The following is a 24,205-nucleotide window of genomic DNA, read 5'->3' on the forward strand; positions in this document are numbered from 1 at the left end:
AACAGATAAATAAAAGCAAGACGACTTTTATTAGGGAAGTACTTTATTATAAAAACCTAAAGATTTCACAAGATGAACACTTATATGAGTCATAAAAACGAAGAAAACATTTCCCTGTATTTATAAATATGTAACTTGTGTTTTCTTAGAAATTTTATTCACAGTTTTTTTTGGTTTTTTTTTTTTTTTTTTTTTTTTTTTTTTTTGTTTTTTTTTTTTTGTTTTTGTTTTTTTTTATTGAATCCAAACTAGGCTTGTTTCCTTACAACCATATGGAAGCTCTTGAGTTAGCTCACAGCTGAAAAATGTAGTTTTCCATGGGACATAGTGTATGCTGAGTGATTGAATCTAAAAGAAATAAAAAAACAGGATTATTTAAGATAAAATGCACAAGAAACAGGTTATAAAGCAACAATGTACTTCAGAGCAATTTCTGGTATAAAACAGTTTGGTGGAGCTGAGAACCTAGAGAGAGAAGGAACCTAAAAAAAAAGCAGTCAAATGATAATACCACAAGAACTTATCATTTATTTAAGCTTAAAAAAGGTGCTGCATTATCTACGTATATGCTTTTTATTGTGGTCAGCCTTGAGTGAATAAATTGGCAGTCAGTTTTAAGAGCAGAAAGCAGGTAGCCACAAACCAACTGGACTGCAACAGTGAAGTGTCAAAGATTAGACAAAACTTCAGATCTGATTTGATTTATTTGGTTAAGATGGCAATTTGTAGGTGACACTATTCATACTATTATGTAAACAGTTGGTGAGAAAGGGGCTGAGCTTCAAAGGCATGTATCCTTCCTTTAAAGTATCATACAGAAATACTTCTTTATTCCGAGTTTTGATGATTCATCATTTAAAATCCATTAGCCAGAGCTTGCGTAACTGTGCCTCATGAGCAGGCCGTAACAATTAGAAAAGGCACCATCAGACTGCCAAAGAGAACCGAGACATTTGTAAAGGGCACAAAGAATTCAGAGCCCTTTTTCATTAGCAGGCGGAGATGCAATTCCTTCAGCCCACTGATGGGCTGAGCGTGGCCTATCCAGCTGCAGGTAGCTCATGAGAAACTGGACCTGGGGTGAGGCAGAACTCCATGAGACCAGTAAAAGAGTGGGACATGCCACGTGAGTTGCATGCCGCTTTAGAACATTACCTTTGTTCATCTGGAATTTATGACTGGAGTACTACTATGTGAAACTTTTGTGTTTACTTTACTACATCATATTTTTAGTCTTGCACAAACCTCTGGTTTCCTCATCTGGTCACTTTGAAGCCAGAGAAAGGCACAATAAACAGTGCCTTCTTCTTATGCCTCTCTCTCAAATCTTCACAATTTTATACTTTAAGAAAGTATCAAATAACATTTGCATTTAGATTCATATTTTTGTCTTATGGCTCACTTTTCCTTTCTTCTTTAGTGGTATTTTCTTTCAGGTTTTAAGTCATTATGATCTGATAGCATTAACGGTCAAGAGATCAGGACTTTCTTGGCTAGTCTTATATGACATCAATTCATGTAGTACATTTATTGCTAGAGTCTGAGTGAGGCACTATCTAGATGAGTCTGACATAGTGTATGATGAAAATTTAATTTTATTTTTTCTAGTATGCAAAAGGTCCCTTTTTGGAAAATACCCTTATCTTGTCTGAAGAAGAAAGAGTGTCAGGTTGGAAGCTGTGAATCCTAAATAGATTATGAAAAGCTTTTCTTTGAGGGTGAGGATATTGCAGTTTTACATCTGATTCCCTGCAAACAGGTTGCTCTTAGAACTGTGGTGTCCATAACGGAAAAGCAATGGACTAACAAGTCTTAGAAACTTAACAGCAGATTTTAAAAAGAAACTTTTTGCAAGTGAAATAGAGACTGAAGAAAATAGTCTTTCAGATGCACAATATATAATTCAGGATGGATTATCAGAAGGTGCCAATTACCATATTTCAGTACTGCCAGTTTATACCAGTTAAAAATCTTTCTTACTGCATCTAAAATTGAAATACATGCCTTTTTGAAAAGCAATTAACTTATGGGGGTTTCCCCATAATTTAGTTTGCTCTAAGTGAAACAATCATACGAAAGATAAATTTGAAAATCTTTGGTAAAATTACAATGGTGGGTACCAGGACTGTCATAAAGCAGTCTTAGTTGTAAGAGAAAGTCCTCACCATGGAGGCAACCTCTCTGAAAACCTAACTATATCAGTCTGTTCCATTTTCTTCCCTCCATAACCTTAGTTTAGTGAACTATTTACAGTCAATTTTTGAAGACACATTCCACAACATTTTGTATAAGTTGAAATTTAGTGTCTTACCTAATACCCATTTTTCTGATAAACATTTTATTTCCTGGTACTTCTTTCCTGGGTTTTTTCCTATACAGATTTTTGCCTGATGTAAGGCTTTACAGATTTTCCCTCCTGACAGCTGTATAAGTTCAGTTAGCTTTTTGCAGGGTGGCTGACTGGTAGGAGATACAAACATGACAGGTTGGTTTGAAAAGAGATTCTGCTGGTGTTTTCCTGTTGATAGGTGACGCTGAAGTCTGCGGATCTGTATTTGAAGAAACAAGGAAATTAATTAACCAACGTGTTGCATTTCCACTTGAAATAAAACTAATCCTTGTCTTTGTTAATTCAGAAAAAAAGAATTACAGTTTATGAGTATGAACCTTACTTTTTCAGGTGTATCAGAAACTCTTGGGTAAACTATACGAATAATTTGCTATACTTGATAAATACAGTTCCCAAACCCGAGAACTATTTCGTTAGAGGGTTTACCCATAAAACTTCTTAAAGCACTTGACAATATTATTTTTCACCATAATCTTACATTTTTACATTTATAACATTGGCCATCACATAGAAATATTAAAGGATATTATAAATAATTATTGTCTTGCAGCACAAATACAAACTGTGAAAGCCTTTACAATATATAGTGCTCATCAGTTGTATCAGGGAGCTTTACAAACATATCTAATTCAGAGTTTAAACTACTTTAGGACCTCTTTTCCCCTCCTGTGCTCCACAGATATGAACTGCATTTTGTCTCAGATGTATGAAGTGACAGAAATGTACCAGAACTCAGAGCAAACCATTTCATGTAAACTTTTGTCTCCACAAAAACAAAAAAAGAAGTCCTTTGTGAATGCTGTGCCGCCTGTAACACTTGATCATTATAATAAAAACCTTCTTGATCTATATAAGGCAAATTTTCTTCCCTGTATATACCAGGCAGGACAGTAGTTCAGCAATTAAAGCTATCTCCTTTAGCTATAACATGGATAAAAGCAGTGCATACAACAAGTGCACACACCATGGTATGCAATATAAAGTTTTCATACTAAAATAAAAAAAAAAAGCAAGCTTGTATTTCTTAGCGCAAGGTTGCCATTGACCTGCCAAATTAATGTATGTAACATATCTGATTCTGTATCTTTTGTCAAGGTTTGGAAAATTTATAATGAGACTGGAGTTAATAGTAAGATGAGAACAAAAATAAATGTTTCATATTATGTGATGCTTGGAGATTTTCATACAGATGATCAACACAAGCACATTACATAGAGGAAAGGTTGCTCTTTATATATCTGGTCTGAATTTTGAGATCTCCTCCATCAATAAATAATTCAGCTTTCTCTGATTGTTAATTCCTTGGCTGCTCTCTTGAGAATAACATGAAGTTGATTCTTTGCATTCTGAATTAGCAAGTTATAAAGACAGTGACTGCTATGGATGAAGCAGGCCAAAAAGACTCAAGCACAATGCAAGAAATACCCTTTATTTTCTATTTTTCTGTGAACTTAGGTTTATGAATGACATGGCACCTAATCCTGTCTCATGCAAGTCAAACAGCTGCTAAATAGTTCTGTTGATCACAGTATCAAAGCAGAGTTATATTGCAGATTTTGGAGGACCCAAGCTCAGTGAATGTATCTGATGGTCCTTCCTGTACATAAGTTGGCACACGATACTTTACACATGTGCAGAAGATCTGGTTTTGGACTTGGTAAGGTGCTGCCTACCTCCTTCTGAGCAGAATGCCCTTCGATGAATATCTGCCTGCTGGGCATCTTGATGTCATGAAATACAGAAAACTAATCATTGTACGGTTTTAATATATGGTATTGAATTTGGAATTTGCTAAGAGTATCACTTGCTGACGGGTCTTGTGAGGCTTTGAGGCCACAATCAGTGTCTTAAAATGGGACTAGCTCAAGAACATACATAAAACACGTTGCAATCTCTGATGTACAGAGCAGTGTTGTGATTTTGGTATTACTAGGACTGCAATCATTCATTTTAATGAATTAAAAAACTGCACAGTTATGAAACTACAGAACTGCTTGTGGTAAGCAAGGCCAACAAATTAAAGATTGCACTATAGTGACAAATAAAAATCCCTTCACATCAGCCTCAGGACAGCCTCATGACAGATGCAATGCCATCTTAGTTGATCTGACACAGAGCTCTCTGGAATTGTTTATTGGGACAAATCAGCTGCAACTGACAGATGGAAGACAATTACCAAGAGACTTTAATGCCAGTTTATCTAAAATAAACCAGATTTAACTTGAAAAGATGGAAGTTACACTGTTTTTGTCAACCTGGAACTCTTAAGATTTTAAAGATGAAAATTACTAGGATTGAGAAGCTGTTATCTTGAAAATGCAATAGGACTTGTGTTAGATAGAAGACACCAAAGATAAATTGTTGCAGTCTGCTATTCCACATATTTTAGGGAATATGATTTAAAAGGGCTAATTGTATCCCACTTCCTCAAACGTTTCCCTTGAAAGGATTTATTTGCTGCCACTCTAATGAAAGCTTATTCATACCATACATCTTTGTATAGAAAGAACTGTTGGATTAAATTAATATTAAAAGCAAATGTGTACGCAGCTAACCATCAAATCAGGAAATCCAAATTTTGAGCACCCTCCTAGCCTGATGTCCACAAATAGCATGCTTTGTTCTGTACATTTAGTACATATTAAAGGAACCCAGGAAAGTGAAATGCTGACATGCTATAGAGAGGGTTTTCTTAAATTTCCTTTAAAATTCCAGCTGTGTGTATTATCAGTGCATTTGAGAGGAGGACATGGTAAGAACACAGTACATCTTAGTGCCATTGTCAAAGGAAAGCTTCCGCACAGAACATCATCTTTACGTTTCCTTCATCTGGATCACCACCACCACAGCTTTCCTGACAGACTGTGCTTGGATTTGCTCAAGCACACTGGGTCCACGCACAGGTCTTAGAGCTAGGGAAAAATCATAGCATTTGTGTTCAGAGCTCAGAGGAGTCTGAAAAGTTAACTTTGCTTTCTGGCCTGCTAACCTGAAAGAAACACCACTACTCAGTTGCTGAAAAGGCAGCTAGCTGACCACACAGGGTTTGGCGGTGGGATGAGAGGGCACAATCCAGCTCTTACCCCTGAATTGACTCAGCTGCCTTTGCAACATCAAAGCCTTCGCGGCACTCCAGGGGTGCTCCCAGGCCTTTGAAACCATACACATTTCGCATAAGCTTTTACAAATAAATGAATAATTCCTCAGCAGAGACCAAGCCTGGGAAAATATCAGACCCCAAAAGTGACTATTTCCACAAATTGTGTATGTATCAGTCGGTAGTTACGGTTACAGTTGTGTCAGACCCTATTATAACAGACAGCACCAATTTTCCTTTCTAATTGTATTTGTTAGCAGAGGGACAGAAAACCAAAGTGTTATAAAAGCATCTATTTACTCTTTTTGGTAAGATTCTAAGTGTTAACCTCATTCTTCCACTAGCTGGATGAACGAATGAATGCTTCTTGTATGTATACATTTCTCATAAACGTACCATTAGTTTAGATGTTTGTTTGAACCTAAGTTTTGAAAGGAAAAGAAAATCACTCTTGACAGAAGTAAAACTTAAGGAGAATATATGATAAAGAAACGGAGCCTTTCTTCATTATAAAAAAAAAAACAACACAGAAAACATTTCACCAACTATTGTCTCTCCTGAAAATCCTGTGGGATTTTCAATTCCCACAAGCCAAAGAGCATATGTTATAAAAACCCCAAAACTTTGCAGCTTTGCCTATAATTTTATGAAAATAGCTCCTGCTGGGTGCGGTGCGGGAACAAACACATAACCCCATAAAAGTCCAAGGGTGTGATCTTTTCATGAGGCTGAGGAGATAGCCATCAAGTCCCACAAAGGTATTATCTCTGAATGGATACCTGAATTAATTAATGAAATAATAGAAAATATAAGAAAATAATTCTTCTGGATGTACTTGGAATTTTTTCAGCATTGAAACTGCTAATATCCTATATACAGCACACAATTTTCAGTGTACTTCCAGAAAATAGCACATGAAGAAATTTCCAGTCTAAAACGCTATTAGAATAGTAAAAGTTCACAAAAACTAAATGGAGACTATAGTTATGATTTATTACAATTAATAGAAATTGCATTTGTAGGATAGAAATGAAAATGTGAAGTACTAGCTTCAAAAATTTATACAATGTAGCATCTGTAATAATGATACGCCTGAAAATTTGTGCATGCATTACACGATCAATATATGCATTATGGTAAATCTTTATGCTTAATTTCAGTTATTCACCAGAGATAAATAAATCTGCAAAAATAAACTTATGATTTATTTTATCATTACTATTTGACCATTTAATATAGGATTGAAAACCTTACCAACACCTGTTTGAAAAGGCTATTTTTAATGAAGCATTTACTGAACTTATGGAAAGCTGTAATTATATCTTGGGTACTGTTACTTGCAAAAATAATAAATATGTTTTATTAAATGCAAACAGCAGAAGATAAAATTGCAGACCTAAGTTTGAAGAGAGAAGATTGTATATTTTATGGTTTATATCTATCCAAAGACCAAGTATTATTTCATTTGAAGTTGATGAGGAATCGCTCATTTTCACTAAGATGAAAAGGATCTGACTGTTGAAGTCTTATGGATTAGTTCACCACTCTGCAACTATTAAATGACAGAAAACCATAAAATTGACAAAACCAAAAAACGAGACTTTATGGTTTGGTAATATACAAACTTAACAGAAAGTGACACATAAAATAACATATTCATTTAATATAGTTGGGTGATGTTGCTGGGGAAATATTAAGCTCTAAGATTGTAGTATTCATACAATTTCAGTATGGATAAATATACTGGCCAAGTAATGCTTACATTTTCAGTTACTGTAATTCTGTACAAAGACCTTGTGAAGAACGCACTCAAAGCTACAGCGCTGTTAGGAAGCATTACACTTGCATGGTTATATGCGTTTTCAGACAGTCCGTCATTTACTAAAAATTTAAAAGAAAAACACATATGTGGAACCCCATGTACATGTAAAGATCAAGGGCTCACATACATCCACACAAGTGGAGCATCAGCCTGCTTCTGATAAAGAGGAGTGTATTGCAGCCTGAAGACTTCTGGAAGTACAGTTATCCTGCAGTGAGGAATTTGCAGAATCTGCAGGACCCTACAGGGATCAAGGAAGTTTGTGTTAACAATGCAGTACTCCTGCAGGACAAAGAAGAAATGCTCTCTTTTTCATCTTTCCAAATATCAGGTTTAATAAGAGAATAGAAGCAACTAACCAAACAGCAACTCTATTTTTGTAGGAACAATGTGTGACATATTTTCTACTTAAATTAAAAGCTCATCATTTTAGTTTGATTTCTTATAATTTATTTTAGCAGTTTGCTGATATTTTTTAACACATTGAGAATACTAAGCTTGAAATAGTATTCACTAAATGCTTTAAAAATTACATTGAAATGCTGTACCAGATAAATAAATTGGTGCTCTCCAGTATAAAAGAGCATGTTAAGAGCTGGACACAACTTCCTTCAGCAAGCTGTTTCATGAAGAAATAGATCCTCAGCTTTGAAGAATCTTATCTAAGTTAATGGAACATCACATGGATGCAGGACCCCAACTGGTTCAAGCTGTACTACCATACTATTATCTCAACAGCACCCAGAACCTTATTCTGCTCTTTGGCATGAAATGCATTCGTTATTGCAGCGATGTTTTTCATTCTCAGAACAAAACTCAAGTTGCAACATTCATGTGAATTATTTACACATATTGCATCCTTGTTTCTGAATATTTATTGAAACAACACTTTCTCATTGGTTATCAATATATTTTGGCTAAAATAGAAGCTCCCTTTCTGTCAAATTAGAGACACATAAGCCTTCAGACAGACAGAAGTGAGAACGGACATTTTGAATGATTGATAAGGCTACATCAGCACCCCAGCACATGCACACTAACAAAGATTACGTACAGGCAAACTTGGTATACGTTTGTGCGGTAGCAGACGACTGGTGCACTGGGCTGGGAGCCAGGAGTGGAAGGACATAGAGTGGAAAATTTGGTCCAGAAAAAAAGAAACCTTCAATGTCTGGTCTTGAAAAATAAAAAGGGAAGTAAAAAAAGGAGAAATGGCATACAGTCAGGACTATATTTTCTGGAAAATTCTTCAAAACACAGTTTCTTCCCCTCCTCTGTATAGTCCTTCATGTAAGTGTTTCCTGGCCAAGACGAGGGCGAAGGGAAGAATGCTTGAATCCAGACAATTCAGTTGATATTGTTTCTTTCCACTGCATGTTGGCAGGCAACCTTGCTTCTCTCAAATCCCATAGACTGATAAGAAAAGTTAATTTCACCAATTTATTCTCTAAAAGACTGAGTCCCAGTGGGAATACTGTATGAAAATATTTGGCAAATAAATCTACTGTTTGGCGGATATTCAAAATTATACTGGAAGATGTTTGAACCATTTTTTCCGGCATAGCAAATTTTTGCAGGAAAAAAGATAACAAATTCACTTATTTTTAGTTTAATTTCCTTGTTTTCCAGAGGTAGAACTATTTTTAAATACTATGTAATATCAACATTATCAACTATAGATTAATAAAAACAAATTAGGGTAAAACAATAAGTCTTTTCCCTTCTGAGGATAAGTATGACTTCTAAATCAAGGAGCTGTATTTCCAATATATATCACTTAAAAACACTCCGCTAAGATTTTAAGATGTGGTCACTTTACTATAATTTTTTGTTTATAACTTCAAAATGATTCTGAATGAAATACATTTGCATTTGGTTTCAACACAAACTAATTCTTTTTGAAATTCAAAAAAATCCTTTCATTACAGATTAGCTACTAAAGGAAGGATTTTTCAGGTTTAGAAATTTAAACCTTGCTTCAGAAATACCTGAAGAACTTGTCCATCCTTGGTTTTGTCTTATTTCAAGAGAATTAAACTCAAGTGACTACCAGGCAGTGATAAGACTGCAAATTGCAATTGCAAATTTATGTCAAAATTCTGCAAATAATTACCAATTATAATCGGGAGGTGTTTTCCTCACCCGAATATCAATAAAGCAGCACTGTGCCATGCGTCACTCTGAAGCGGTATACGAGTGTGGCACATACGACTCTGAGCCCTGCATCACTGGCATACCATGAGGGTTACATATACTACAATGTGACAAGCCCCCAAGAATGCCAGTAAAATTCAAAGACAGAAATTCTCCACCTCCATACACAATCTAGTCCAATGCTTATCTTCTCTCACAGTTAGAAAAGCTTTTCTTAATAATATAACCTAAATTGCCTCTGCTGCATTTTCAGCCCATTACTTCTTGTCCTAGTGCCAAGGGACATGGAGAACAATTTCTTCTCTTCCTACTTGCAACAACCTTTAAAATATTTGAAGACAGTTATCATGTCTCTCGTCAGTCGTCTCTTCTCTAGACTAAACAAACACAGTTCTTTCAGTCTTTGCTCATGGGTCATATTTTGCAGACCTCTGATCATTTTGTTATTCTCCCCTGGATTCTCTCCAATGGATCCACATCTTTCCTGAAGTGCAATGCCCAAAGCTAGACACAGTAGTCCAGCTCAGACCCCACCACTGCTCTGCACACTGCAAGCAATTCATGTATCTTATGCATAGCATTCCTGTTAGCACATCCTCATATGCCTGCTTCTTCTATCGGACTATGACATAGGTGACATACATTGGTCCGGATCCTCTAAAATACTCGGTTGCTCTTTTGGAAGAAATATTGCGTTGTCAGTCTGCAGGTGATTATTTCTCCCTCCTTTGCACTTGTCCTTGCTGAACTCCATCATACTTATTTGTGATCATTCCTTATATCTCTCAAGGTTATTTTAATTCTAGTCTGTCGCGGTTTAGCCCTGCTAGGCAGCTACGCACCACACAGCCGCTTGCTCCCCCCTCAGCGGGATGGGGCGGAAATTCAGAAGGGTGAAAGTGAGAAGGTATGTAATACATATAAAATAATATACAGGGACATGTTTTTCCTCACAGCTGACAAAGATCTATTCTTGCTGGATATATCCTCACAAGACTTTCAGCAAAAAAGTTACTCACATTCTTACTGGCTTAGTTTAGTGCACTTTTGAAACTAATCTCTTGGTCATTCTTATTGAGTGTACTTTTAGTTCCCACTATGGAGCAGCCATCAAGGGCCCAGACTGTACCTCATTTGGATGAAATACAGTCAGAAGATGTGCTCAGTTCAGGGGAGCAGACTGGAACGAGCCCAGAGCCCTGAAGCACGTGTTGTGCGCAAGGTGCTCTCGGCACTAGCTCATGCACTCTGCAGATCCCTTTCCATTCATCTGTATTACTGGCTTATAGACACAGGCACAAGTGAGCATGGAGTCACTTCTGGCCGATGTAATGGGGTACTTATATAGATATGAGATGCTTCTTTCAAACTGAATTTTTACCTCCACAAAAATAATGACCTCAACTAAATTTAGCCTATTTTTTTAGTAACAGTTGCGACTTGCCCTTATTGTTATCTCAGTTCATTCTCACATGGCAACAGGAAGGAGGAACATAAGTTGCATCTTGGCATTTATCCCCTCATATGGCAAACATTTACCCATATTTCATATAGTATCCTCTAGGCTTACTGAACTCCCCCAACCCACATAAGGCCAATTGTTTTTTTTAAATAGGCTAGTACCTATTGCATGAGACCAGTAAGTAATCTATGAATAGGTCATTAATTTCAGCAGAGTAGCTTAAGGAATGAAGTATTAATGAAGTAAATAGCAATGTTAATCATATGGGAGTAAACACATCTGCATTTACACAGACTGAAATAATACGTTTCCGGCTAAGTATACTTCACGATGAAAGGCTGCACTGAAACAGAAATTCCACAAGCTAATAACGTGCTGCAGTTCAGGTAAAACAACTTGATATTCCCCGTGGCTAAATACAACACATAATGAAGATGCAAGGCATGGAAGCCTAGTATTTGCATAAAACACATTAAAAATTATAAGCTCATTTTAACTACCTTATACTTGGAATCATTTTGGACAGTCCAACTTTCTTTTTTAATCAACACAGGATATTGTGCAGCGAGCTTCAAGAATGACATTTGTTTTGCTGGCTTAGGGACATGGGGAATCCTTCCATTTGCCTTTAACAGTAAATGATAAATCCAGTGCTGTCAACAGATTTGCTATACCTGGCAAAGTGCAGATGAATAATGCTTTGATAAATAAAAGAGTTTTCTATTCCAGTAATAACAAAGTGAGTGATCTTGTTGAAAGGAAAAGCCTGGCAAATGTGAAGGGTTACACAGATGCTCCCAAAAGGCTCGTTCCCCAAACAGTTGTATTAACCCACAATACAAGTAATCTTAACAGGAAAAATATTTCCTAGTTTTATCTCTGAAATATGAATATGTGAGTCCTTTTGCTCTACCTCAACAGACTGAAATGATTTAACTGAAGGCAGAGTACATTCTTGTCTCTACTCTTCAGTTTTAGCTGAATGCCATTGCAACGCCCAGCAGTAACTCAGTGTGTGCCAAACATGAATATTTTTAAGCGTCATTTGAGTTTTAAAGGCTACAGTAAGTGATGGGAACACAATCGTCTTGGGAATCTACAAATAACTTTTAAAAAGCTCATAAATCTGGCTTTCATGGTTTGGTTTTCAACAGCTTTATGAAATATGTCAAAGCTTGAACACAGTGAGTTCGTTTTCCTTCAAATTTCTTAGGATTGACTTTTCTCAATCTTTTTCTGATATGCTGCAGTGAGACAAATAAAATGGACTTGGCTTTAAAAAAACAGCCATCAGCAAATTACTTTTTTTCAAAGTTGCTTTGTTCTTTTGATTTTTTTTTGTATCAACAGAGGAAAAATGTACCGTTTAAGTAGGGCAGCGTAAAAGTATTCCCTCATCATCAAAAATATAGAATGCTTCTGTTCAGCACCCAATGTATTACAACATGACAGACCACGTATTAATGAAAAAGTGATGTATAATTAAAAGCTGTTTTTTTCTGAAATTGTTTAAAAAAGATGCATGGTAATGACTGAGCACAGCAGAAATCCAGGGAGTTGCATTCAGAAGTTACATGCAAACCTCTGTACTTACAGTGAAACACATGCACTGCTACGATAATTAGCAGGGAATACTTGGCTTTTAAAATATGAACTAAAGGGTCAGTTGAAATTACATTGATATTCAACAGAGAAAAGTCTTTAAGACTGTCTGAGATCTACTGAAAAACCCACTCAAAGAGATTACCTGGCATTCACACAACTGGATGCCACTGCTGTGGAATGCTGCCAACTGCCAAACTAGACCAGGTTCAGGTTGCTTTCAGAACCTCCTGATAGAACTACTATCACAATCATCTCTGGTCTACAGTTTCCCTGATTAGTACTCCTTGGCAGCAATACTAATTTATGTGTAATAACATCTCTTATTCACTTAATCTATGTCACAAATTGGAAGAAAAGATCCCAGAGGAAGTATGGAAAGCAAAGACATTTAATCCTCCAGCCCTAAGAGTAGTAAGTGGAGCTGCCAGCACACACAGCAAAAAAACGCCCAGGTGTTTAAATATTTGACCAGGTGCTTTTTATCAATCATGTTTTTAAATTACAATTACTCAAGAAAAGTTTCTTTGAGGGCACTGCTGTCTTCATAGGTGCTAAACAAAGGACATGATTAACATTTTCCATTTGAAGATTCTTTTCATGAACTCTTGTACTTTTTAGCATGTCAAGAATATAAGATTACAGAAGAAAGAACTTTGACTATATTGTGACAGCAAGCTGGGATGGTCTTCTCTATAGCTGAGGGAGCACGATTTATGTTGTGAATAGAGGGAGCACGATTTATGTTGTGAATACAGAGTAATTTTAAAGCTATGAAAGTTGGTAGGGTAAAGGCAGAGTACCTGACACTAAACTTATTCTCTTTGCTCTTCTTCTTCTTTCTTTCTTTTTTTTTTTCAAATGAGCACATTTTTCAAGTTAATGATAAACATTTGAAAAGGGTTTATTTTAATAAAGTGAAAAAATAATTCACAAGCCACAATGATAAGTTGTGCATGGTACCAAATGACACCCTTCTAAAAAAAACTGATTCCAGTATCTGTTTTGAGGAGTTGACGCTTATCAGCTTGTGAGCTAATACACCAAACACATTTGCAGCATATTACCTCACTGCTTTCTTCTCAAGAGTCTACAGGAGGCAAAGTAGGTACTGTGTCCGTAACCTTATCAAATGCTGGAGGAAAACAAAAGTCTAGCATTGGATCTCAGTTGTTGCTGCGAGTAAGAAGCCGATTTAGAACATGTCTTATTTAGAATATAATCTTACTCCTGATTAGGATTTCAAATGCATTTGGGATTTCAACATGTGATAACTTTTTCACTTTTTTCTTTTCTATCACTTATTTCTAATTTAATTTTTTTTAGTGACAAAGATAACAGAGCAATATTCATTTGACTTATCTGATATTTGCATTTGGTCTTGCAGGAACTATCTCAATGAAGATAAAATAAAAGTGTGACTCTAGAGGGGAAGCCATTAAAGTGCAAATCTAAAGTGGCAGGAAGACTCACTGAAAAGTGAATCACTGATTTACAGAGAAGTCCACTTCTGCTTACTGCAAATGTAACGGTAATCTTTTAAAAAACTTTTTTAATAAAGAAATATTATTATAAATTCCATACGGAATTTAGTTTTGTTTTACATTTGAGCTCGCCAGCTATGACATGGTTAAATACAGAGAACTAGGCAGACTTATTATGGTAGCGGACTTTCAGCGACTTCTCATGCTAGCTGGGCAAAGTTTGTAGGGTCAAACTGCTGACCCTGTCCTGCTTTCTGAGTTCCTTTCCTATATTCCTACCGCTCTTCATCTAAGAATGATACAGGACAGAGAGGCTACTACTTTTTAGTCTATCTGGATTTTATCTGAAGTGCTTTAGTGAGAGCAGAAGGCCTTTTCAAGAGGTTGTCATTGCATAAGCAAGCAGTTGCAATTTGAAAACCAAAGGATACTCAGCAAGTACTGTATATAAAATACGAGCAACTAGTATTTGAGCTTAGATGCAGGATAAATACTCTGAAGCACAGAAAGAGTCATGGTCTTCAAGCAAAATTACTGGTTATTTTCTAGTCAAACAACTGGATAGCTTAGATAAAATGCAAATGCTCAATAACTCCTCTCCTATACACTAGTTTTCTAGTAAAAGTGTGTAAATAAATATTTACCATCTCTGGCTCTGTCCCAATCCAGAATTCCCACTAAAATCAGTGGGAATAAGGTGCGCATATCAGGAATACAGCTTTAGCCCTATAATAATACAAACTACCATGATGTAACAGAAGGTACTGCTTGTATGCGTATGTACTATACTAAAGTATATACACTACTCAGAGGATGGGGAAAAAGAATCTAATCTAGCTAGCCCTGCATAAGGGCTAGCTGCACACTCACTGGATCATGTGTCTATTTTTATTTTAAAATCATATTAACTTTAAAATTTAGGAGCTGACATGAGAGTTCTAATGCTACCCATGGAATTTTTTCTTAAAATGGCATTATTGATTAAAGCGCTAATGCACTTATCCTTATGCCATGGACCAGTGCTGGGAGAGCTACAAAGCCATCCTTGCTCAGACTGTTGATGAAGGAAAGGAGAACTCACTGCACAACTCTGGAGTACTCCTGGGGTTAAACAGAGGAACAGTAGTGATGGGATTTGGAGGGAATTCAATAAAATCCCTCTCATTCAAAGAAGGCCAGTGTCATACAGACCTTGAAGGAAGGGAAAAGCTAAGTCTTCTACAGAGAAGATATACACACAAACTCCCAAGTGCCTTTTCAAGATTTTACAGCTAAACAAAACTACATGGTATTGTCATGCTCTTCTCTGCTGTATAACAGACCTGTTATTACAAACAAACATGACGATTAAAAAATAAATAATCCCATACTAAAACCAGTAGTTTTATCAATTATCACCTTATCACCCATGATTACATCTACAGTTTGCAGTAAAGCTGAAATCAGGTATGAGACGACTAGAAGGAGGAAAAATCAGAGTATTTCGATTAAGCAAGCTTTACATTATTTCATAAATGAAATAAATACATTAGGTTTCTTATGCTCATTAAAAGCTGAATATATTCACTCAGACACATTCCGGTTGTGCCAACATGATATACTCACAAAGCATGCACATCAGGGTGACAGCTAAAAAGCAGCAGAGAACTTTGCACATAATCTAAAACTAAATCTGTATGTAATTTCCTTCCCTTTGTTAATTGAAGATTAAAACTAAATCAAGGGGAAGCCTTCTATGAGACTACTTCCAACAACAGATGACTCAACTAGCACCTGAGAATTTGTTGTGCTTGTGTGTACTGAGGTTCTGAACTTCCTGTTTCAATAAAATACCAAACAAGTTGTGTTTCCTTTACAAATAAGCTATTACATCAAGCCCTGTTCCTATAATTTCAGTTTTTGTCTGCATTCCAACATTTTCTTTGGCAAATGTAGAAACATTCTAATTAAAGAGAAGAGAAAAACAAGCATCATTCATCATGGTAAGAATGAATGCTCACGAGAACATCCTTACTGCTTACTTCGTTCATTCAGTTTAATTTGGCTTTTGAAGTGCACTTAACTGTGGCATGCAGTTCTCTGAGATGAAACACAGGTAACAGGGTTTTCACTAATAGTGTCTCATGAAAGCTGTTAAAAGTAATAATCAATTCACTAATGGCATACAAACATAATACCATCTGTGTGAAGTGATTCAAAATCATTTTTAGAACACCAGAATACTTGAAGTACACTGTTCTGTCCAGCAAAATTCACCTGTTATTATAACTTGCTAGGTCCTTTAACATATCATTTGAAAATGTTTTTTTTTTAAAACAGAAATCCTGTGTTTTCCTCAGCATGATCTGTAAGATCAAAGTAGTAAGAATCCTTTGCCATGCCCTCTTGCCTTAATTTTCACAGTTTTTGCTAATGTTTAGATTACTTCATTTGCAATTTACCATGAGAAAGACGACTTCCCATGAAAAGTTAAACACCAGACCTGCAAACACAACATAACATAATTGTCTGGTTAAGTACAACACAGCCTATATATTACAACATATGTGGTTTCTTTCCTAAATTTATTTAACCTCAGAACTGAAAGTGCTGATTCACCAAGGCAGAAGTTCAAACTTAAAATGACATTATAACAGGAGTTATAATTAATTAGATTATTATTTGTCTGATTATAATTAATCAGACAAATGTAATTTTGGATAAGTAAAGTAACTATCGCTAAAAGGTGTTCATGTGCACATTATATCTTTGTGGAGAGCACTGCTTCTTTTGCTTGTAATCCAGAGGTAAGTTGTCAGGCAAATGCAGTTAAAACCCCATTTGGCTGCTCAGGGTTGTGTTCTAGACAAATCTGGAATGCAGTAGAAGAAACACGCACTATAAATGGTTGAAGCCAGTAGAGGATGCTGAAGACTTCTGATCACAGAAATAGCCACTACCACGTCTGCAACATCCTCCAAAGACAGCACGAAAATAGAAATAGTCCAGTTAATCCTGAAAAAATCCTGAATTTGAGAAATGATCTCATCAACCTCCAGAAAAAACAGAAAAACCGAAGAAAAAACATTGTCTAATTGCATGTCAGATGAACCAATGTATCTCCTTCAGGCATCTCCTACATAAGTAAGCAGCAACCAGCACAATCACACAGCACAGAGAATATGATGGGATCACACTATGCTACTGCTTCAGGAAGGCACATCTTTTGTTTTATAAGCATGTGCTGAGCCACAGTGAAAAATCAATGGGATGGGACAAACAGAGCTTTCAATTATTCATGCCATTCCTATTTTATAGCTTTTCTTCTAAGCCACAATCAACTCAACTATATAATTTCACATGACAAAATTTTGTGCAAAACTTCTTAATCAACATCATCATTGTTTACCTCCTTCATGTTAGACTAAACCCGGAATGTCAATAATAATACTCAATAAACCCTGTAAAATTTGACTTCGCTTTGTGTTGAAACTGCAGCTCTTTCAGGCACTTAAAACTTACATCAATTCAGGCAGGAATCTCTGAGGCTAGGCAAAATTTTTGGTAGACCACTAAAGTTTTAGGACAAGTTTTTTTCAGTTTTAACATGCTAGCGAGGACCCTTTTAATCTGATTACTAAATGTTTATTTCCTTTGATTCTAGGAAGTTAGTATTAAACAGAATTTTTACATTTTTTTCCCTGGATTGTCCAAAATGTATTAGTTTAAAAGATACTAATTAGCAGTTACTGTTAAAACAGCCAACACAATTCCACCCTGTTCAGACTACCCATAAAACTCCGCTCCCTCAGGCAAACATACTCCCGTTAAACCTCTCTTTCTACAATAGCTTAAAAATAGTCATGCCATGCAGCAAAGACTATTGAAGGTCAGCAGAATCAGGCAGCCTGGAATCAGCTCCACAGGTAAAAGTCCCTCATGTCAACTATTGCCAGAGTCTTCCACTTGAAAAGAAGTTGATAAAGCCTCCGGGCCACAAATAAATTTGGAAAGATGGAATATAGGTAAAGTGTGACCTTTCAGCCAGATGGGGAAAAAACTGGATGGAAATGTGCTTCTGTAGATCAAAAGGTCCCTGAGGCAGACACTATCATTTGCTTTGGATTTGTACAATATGTTAAGATGTAAAGTCCAGTTTTATGTGCAGTGGAGAACAATGAAGAAATACTACCTTTATAATAATAACATACTGACCAGCAAAGTGAGGCCCTTTTTTGATTGCCGCCTCTGGGACCAACCTTAGGCAAATATTAAATAACAGTGTTTTTAAAAATTATGAATTTAGATGATCTTTTAAATAGTTCTGATAAATAACATCAATACACAAGACATAAATCATTGTAATAAAAACATGACAATGGAACTTCTTGTCTTTGAAAAAGCCTTCAAGGTCTACAACAGAATCTCATCAACACATAATAAGTCACAAAATAGTAGGAACAAGAACAGAAGTATGTCTGTATATACATACATATACTCACAAGCACAATAAATCAAAACCAATGCAAAATAAATCAGGTGAACTGTTTCTGCAACTATCTTATGAATACATTTTAAAATTGATGAATTTTTTTGGTGTGGTTGGAGCAAAGGTGTGGGAGTTAGGAATCAAAGGAGCTTACTACAATTTTTATATCAGTGAAACTAAGACTAGCAAGACAGAATTTGGCACAGGTTCATGTAGCATTTTCTTCAAATTACTTTAGCCTCAATTTTGGAGGACAGAATACAGCAGTTAAGACCGTACCTTAGACACACTTATGAAAGAGTCTGAAAAGAGGAGCTGTATCAGGTAAAATGTACTTTCTAATGCTCTCAGGAGGTGAATAAGACTTTCTTGGCCCTGTAACGGAGAATTGCATTCAGAAAAAAAATCTTATCAAGTCTGTAGGCCATGATCCTACACTGTAAAGACCTTGTCATGGACTTTAGTGTCATATGCTCTTACAAGAACATACGTAGAGTTGCAATACATCCTTTTGCTTACGAGTAAGTGAAGAAACAGAGCAAGGAATTTATTAAAAATAAGGGAACTTTAATTAAATGACTAAGATTCACTTTTGCTGGAACCACTGCATGACATTGTGTTATGAGGGACTCAGATTTATAACTGATTTTATTGCCTGGATATAGTGTACTACAATTATGATAAACAAAAGCCAACAAGAGCATCTCAACAGCTGTCTCCACTAAAACCACTAGACTAGAAATTTTCCTTTTCCAACATAAAGATAGCTATAAACAGTCCCCACAAAGTTCCACCATATTGTGGCTTCTTCAGCTATTCCATCTAGAACTGTTAAATACATGTTAGTCTTGGTATTAAAAAAACATGAAATGTGTCTTTGTCGTATTATAATGATAAGAGCACATAATTCAACACATTTTGCCTCTTATAAAACAACTTTACTTGAAATACATATTTTACTGCGCTATATAGAAGTTCTTTACAATTGCACCATTTAAATAAACGGAATGTATTTTAGACTGACAGCATTTTAACCATTACAGATAAACATTACATATAAGCTTGATTTACTGTTATGCAATAAAATATACATAAATGATTTCCTTCTATCATAACAAGTGTGGGGATCAAGTGAGACAAAGCAGGATTTCTGAAGCTTTAGTTATATAGCTCCTGTGGGGCTCCAATGGCTTAAGCAAGAAAAAATCATTCATTTGCAGGGGCCAGGAGGTTTTCTAGCACATACTGGTTTCATGAAACACTTATTCTTCCACACTGTTCATGTAAGAAAGACGGAACACTAATTCTTCTGTCGCTGCCATCCATACATGCAATTTAACTTTCACCCATGAAATGCTGGGCATGTACAGAGAAACCCTTTTTACTGAAGGATAAAAGTATTTAGATGTCAGTGACTGAAAACAACCATGATTTTCTAGGCTTTAGGATAAAATACACTACTTAGTCTAGGAAAAAAAAAATATAAAAGCTAAAAGCTGATTATTATTAGCATCAAGCACTCTTGCAAAGTGTACGTGACCATCTGCCAGCAAGCTTGTAATGAATCATACAGGCAAACACAATCACAGTGTAACATCACAAGCAGAGAAAAAAAAGACAAAGGCACATAAACTTAACCAGACTTCTGCTACCGTGGAAAAAAGACCAAAATAAAACTTTGATTGTGTTTTTATATGATAACACAGCTTCTCCAAATGCTGATTTTCTAGAAGTGCAAGGCTACAGTTCAGACAATAATCTAAAAGTAGAATGTGTTACAATTATAGCAAGTCAGAAATCTACCAAAACTATATCAACAGAACAAGATAAACCTCTATTTCTTCCCAGCAACGAATATTGGCTGCAAAGAAGACTGGGCCCAGCTCTGTTCTTTTTAATAACTGTACATTAATCTCAGCTTCCTTACTCCAGGTTTTGCTTGCTCTTCTGGTGCCTTGTTATCACAGTATTTGCCACAGAAGTTTATGGAAACACATCCTAGTGTTTCTTCTCATTTAAGGATCATGTCCTCTCAAGAAACTTGGAACGAAACCCAAAAGCAAACAAACAAAAACTGCAGTTTTGGTTTATGAAATGTATTCTATGTTTATATGCAGAGAAAATTCTGGGCTGGAATCAGCCATCCTGTCAACACTTAGCGCCTTTGTTTAGCAAAAAATTTACATTCATTCATTTTTCATTTCCATGTTAGTCCAAACCAGTCAAATGCAGAGAGGAAACTGGTGGCATATATTAAAACTACAAGCAAAGTAACCGATGAAAAGCTTTTGTGACCAAAGTGTAGCAAGGCATCAGGATCTTATTAGTGAGATCTACTAGTCCATTGTGCTGTAACCAGGGACTACAAAGTGGTAAAAAGGAATTACAGACACTGATTTTTATCCTGGAGAATTATCTATGTAGCTAAAACAGAGGTCTTTTTAGCAGCTAGTTGCGGTGTCACGTGCTCTTTGTAAATCCTTATGGGACATGATCATGTGCTCCAGTGCATAAATCAAGTACATCAGCCAGAAGCCACACAGGTAGGTGGGCATCCTTCCCAGAATGGGCTCCTGAGCAATAATCAGGTGCATCCATAAAGTCCAACAGGTTTCTGAAACTGTTTCGTCTTGGCTGTTCTGTCTGAATATGCTACGTATGTCTTAAAAAACATCTTTTGGATAAAATTGGCCTTTTGACTCAGAATGCCTTTGTAAACTAACATTTAAAGGACACAGTCCACAAAAAACTATGCTATGTCTTCCTCCTTCCAGTTTGAGCCAATTTCCCTGGTATGGAGGCAGGATGTACTTCAAGTTCTCATGTCTTCACTGGTAATAAAGGATAAAATTAGTGCCAGGCTCAACAATCTGTCTTTATTAAATAAAAATAGTCATTTGCATTCTCATCCTGAATATATAAAAGTTCCTTTCTTTCTGTCTGTAGCAATGTATCAAACAAATATAGGGATTATTCCAAGTTTCACAGACGTAACACAGACAAACTAACAGCAGTAGAATATGAGACAGAGAAGCAGCATATGACTTGCAGAAAGCGATGGCCTGGTAGCACCTTCTTTCACTTGGTATTCAAAATGAGACGATGCCGGGTAGGTGGTTTCTGCCATCTTTATTAACATACTTAACACTGAAGACATGATAAATGAAGGTAAATATTTCCTAGGATTCCTTCTGTGAGACTGGGAGTTGAAGTGCTTAGAAAAAACTCCATATGCACTAACTTGCACATTATACGATTTCTACCTGCAGCCACTGCAGTAAGTTTTAGTAAGTGAAACGTGTATGCAACTGTGGATCGTATTGTGCTCCTGTAGGCAGGACACCCAATTCCAATATTAATTTGAAGTTTTCAACAGTATCAAAGGTACTGAGACGACTTGCTTCTCATTAGGTATAATAAACACATACATGCCAATAAAGACTGGCTCAACAGTATTAGACATATAAATAGATACAAGAAAAAACTCTCAAAAGCAAAGTAAAATCTGTAGAATATTACCAGTTTTTACATGACTGACTTTGGAAATATGAAAGAAAGGTCTTACAATGAGACTTTCCGTGGGATTTACATGTCCAGGACTGCTGACTGAACTACCCAGAAATCAGGATTCTGGCTTCCAAAATCATGCTAAAAAAAAAATTATATTTTTTATTTATTGGCCACCTTCTATTGCCATTTTGCAGGGTAACATTTTCATGCTTCTGTAACCATGAGGAAAAGAATTCTTTTCCCTAAATTTAAACTGTCATTTTTTCTCAATCTAATTAGTTCACAATCCAGGTTGTAACAGACCAAAACGGCTGAGTAACATAAGCACTGGCAATGCTGGTGTGCCCCAAAACAAGGTAACATTTGTTTTTTACCCAAAAACTGTTGAGAAAATTTATAATAGATGCAATTCAGCTTTCAAATATAACCTGAAGTACTCATGCACATGAGCATTAAAAGGCTGTGATGCTTATCCGTGTTTATGGATCAGAGGTCCACATTGTTACCTAAAGGTGCAAAGGGACACTAGGATTTTTGGAAGACCTGAAGCCTGTATCACATATTACCTTTGAAAATCTGAGTGTTGTTCACTTATGAACATTAAACATTTTTAAGTTTTATACCATAGAGCATTCAATAAACTAGAAAGTACAGAATATATGACTATTCCAGCTCAGAGACGTTGTTAAAAGTGGACAATAACAGCTGAGACCAGAGCAGAATATAAACATTAAAAAGAGAATAAGGATTTAGTAATCATTTATTGCTCTGGTTTTGTTCTCTTGCCTGTATCTTTTCTTTCTGCTGGGCTTGGCAGATGTCCCACATAACAGGGGATGTCCTGTATTACAGTCAAGTCTTGTGTCTCATATGAAAAGCATATGGGGCATGGCTTTCCACATATTTTCATAGAAACCAGGCTGTTTTTCAGATGCCTAGTAAACTGGAAAAAGGACACAGTGCATTCATGGATAAAACCTGCATGTACAGCAGATGCAGTACCAACTACAGTGTATTTGATATCCATGTGCAGAGCTGTTACACAGTCCCAAACTGTCCTGAATGTCAACATTTAGTATTTAGGACTCACAACTCTACTTTTATAAAAGAAGATTAACTAAAAAAAAGAAAAAAGACAAGATAAGAAATCTTCTCTCCCTTATTTCTGATGCTGAATACCTTCATTTCTGTTTGTCTTCTGTTCATTAAAATTACTTCATTCCACAAGCTATAATATGGGGCAATACTTACTAAACCATCTGCCACTTCATTTTTTGGAAACAGATGCCTCATTTTGACATGGAAGAGCCAGCAAAGAGATGGAATTTGATGAATGAGCATTTAATGAATTTATGAACATTGAGAAATCAATGACAGGAAACCAAGTTCCACTTACTGTAAAGCCTGAATCTCATTTGGACCAGCCATGAAAGCCAATATTTTAACCAGTGGTGACACCTCTTGAAAATACTTCCAATTGTTTAACTAGTCCAGTGAATGTTTGCTGAGAAATCTGTATCTTTAAAAAAAATCCTCACTGTGTAAATGTAATGCAAATGGCAACTGGTTGAGGATTCACACGTTCTGGTTTACTTTTAAAATACACTTGTATTTCAAATAAAGACAGTTCTTGGCCACTGTTCCTGTCATTAACAGTTTTTAAAGCCTTGGGCCATCCTCTTTGAGCAGACACAGGGTATCTGCAAATTATAATAATGGAGAACAGACCCACATTTTGTTTACTTCAGCAACCTCTGATCATTGTGCATGCTAGACATGTCAGAAAAAGGTTCTGACTGACACTAGAAAAGCCTTCTAAATGAGAGGCCCACAGTTTGCCCTTAGAGCATCACTTTTTTTCTTAGTCCTCCAGGCTATCAGTTTATTGAAATTGCTATCTTAAAAGTATGTGTTATTTTTCTTTATTGGGTGTACTGCAGTCTAAAATTGTGGGCAAGCAGAGTTATGTAAGAGGTAGGTGAGTGCCGATTTTCTCCACCCTATTGTAGAACCAGCGAGGTAAAATATATGAATACAAAGGAGCCTGCTTCACATAGAATAAATGTTCCAAAACAGAGGTTTTAACAGTCAGAAACGAAATCTGTCTCAAGTGATTAAAAACCAAGAGCAGTCTGATTTTGATGTAAACTTTGTGGCTTGTTATGTTGATGATGTCTACGAAGTGCATTTTTTAAGTTACGCATTGTAAACATGTTTAAATAAGTATTATTTAAAAAAAAATCTGAAAACAAAAGT

General features: G+C 36.0%; 1 protein-coding gene across 1 annotated transcript in view; it reads right to left on the reverse strand.

Annotated features, from left to right (window-relative positions):
- Positions 1–292: 292 nt before the first annotated feature.
- Positions 293–24,205, reverse strand: part of MCPH1 (microcephalin 1) — a 137,789-nt gene continuing 113,876 nt past the window's right edge. Inside the window, exons 13-14 of the mRNA XM_059832862.1 lie at positions 2,312–2,549; positions 293–348 (exon numbers count right to left, since the gene is read on the reverse strand). Coding sequence (XP_059688845.1) covers positions 293–348; positions 2,312–2,549 — 294 coding nt within the window. The remainder of the gene's footprint in view (positions 349–2,311; positions 2,550–24,205) is intronic.

This window comes from Gavia stellata, chromosome 2 (genome assembly GCF_030936135.1).
Source record: "Gavia stellata isolate bGavSte3 chromosome 2, bGavSte3.hap2, whole genome shotgun sequence".
Classification (NCBI taxonomy): Eukaryota; Metazoa; Chordata; class Aves; order Gaviiformes; family Gaviidae; genus Gavia; species Gavia stellata.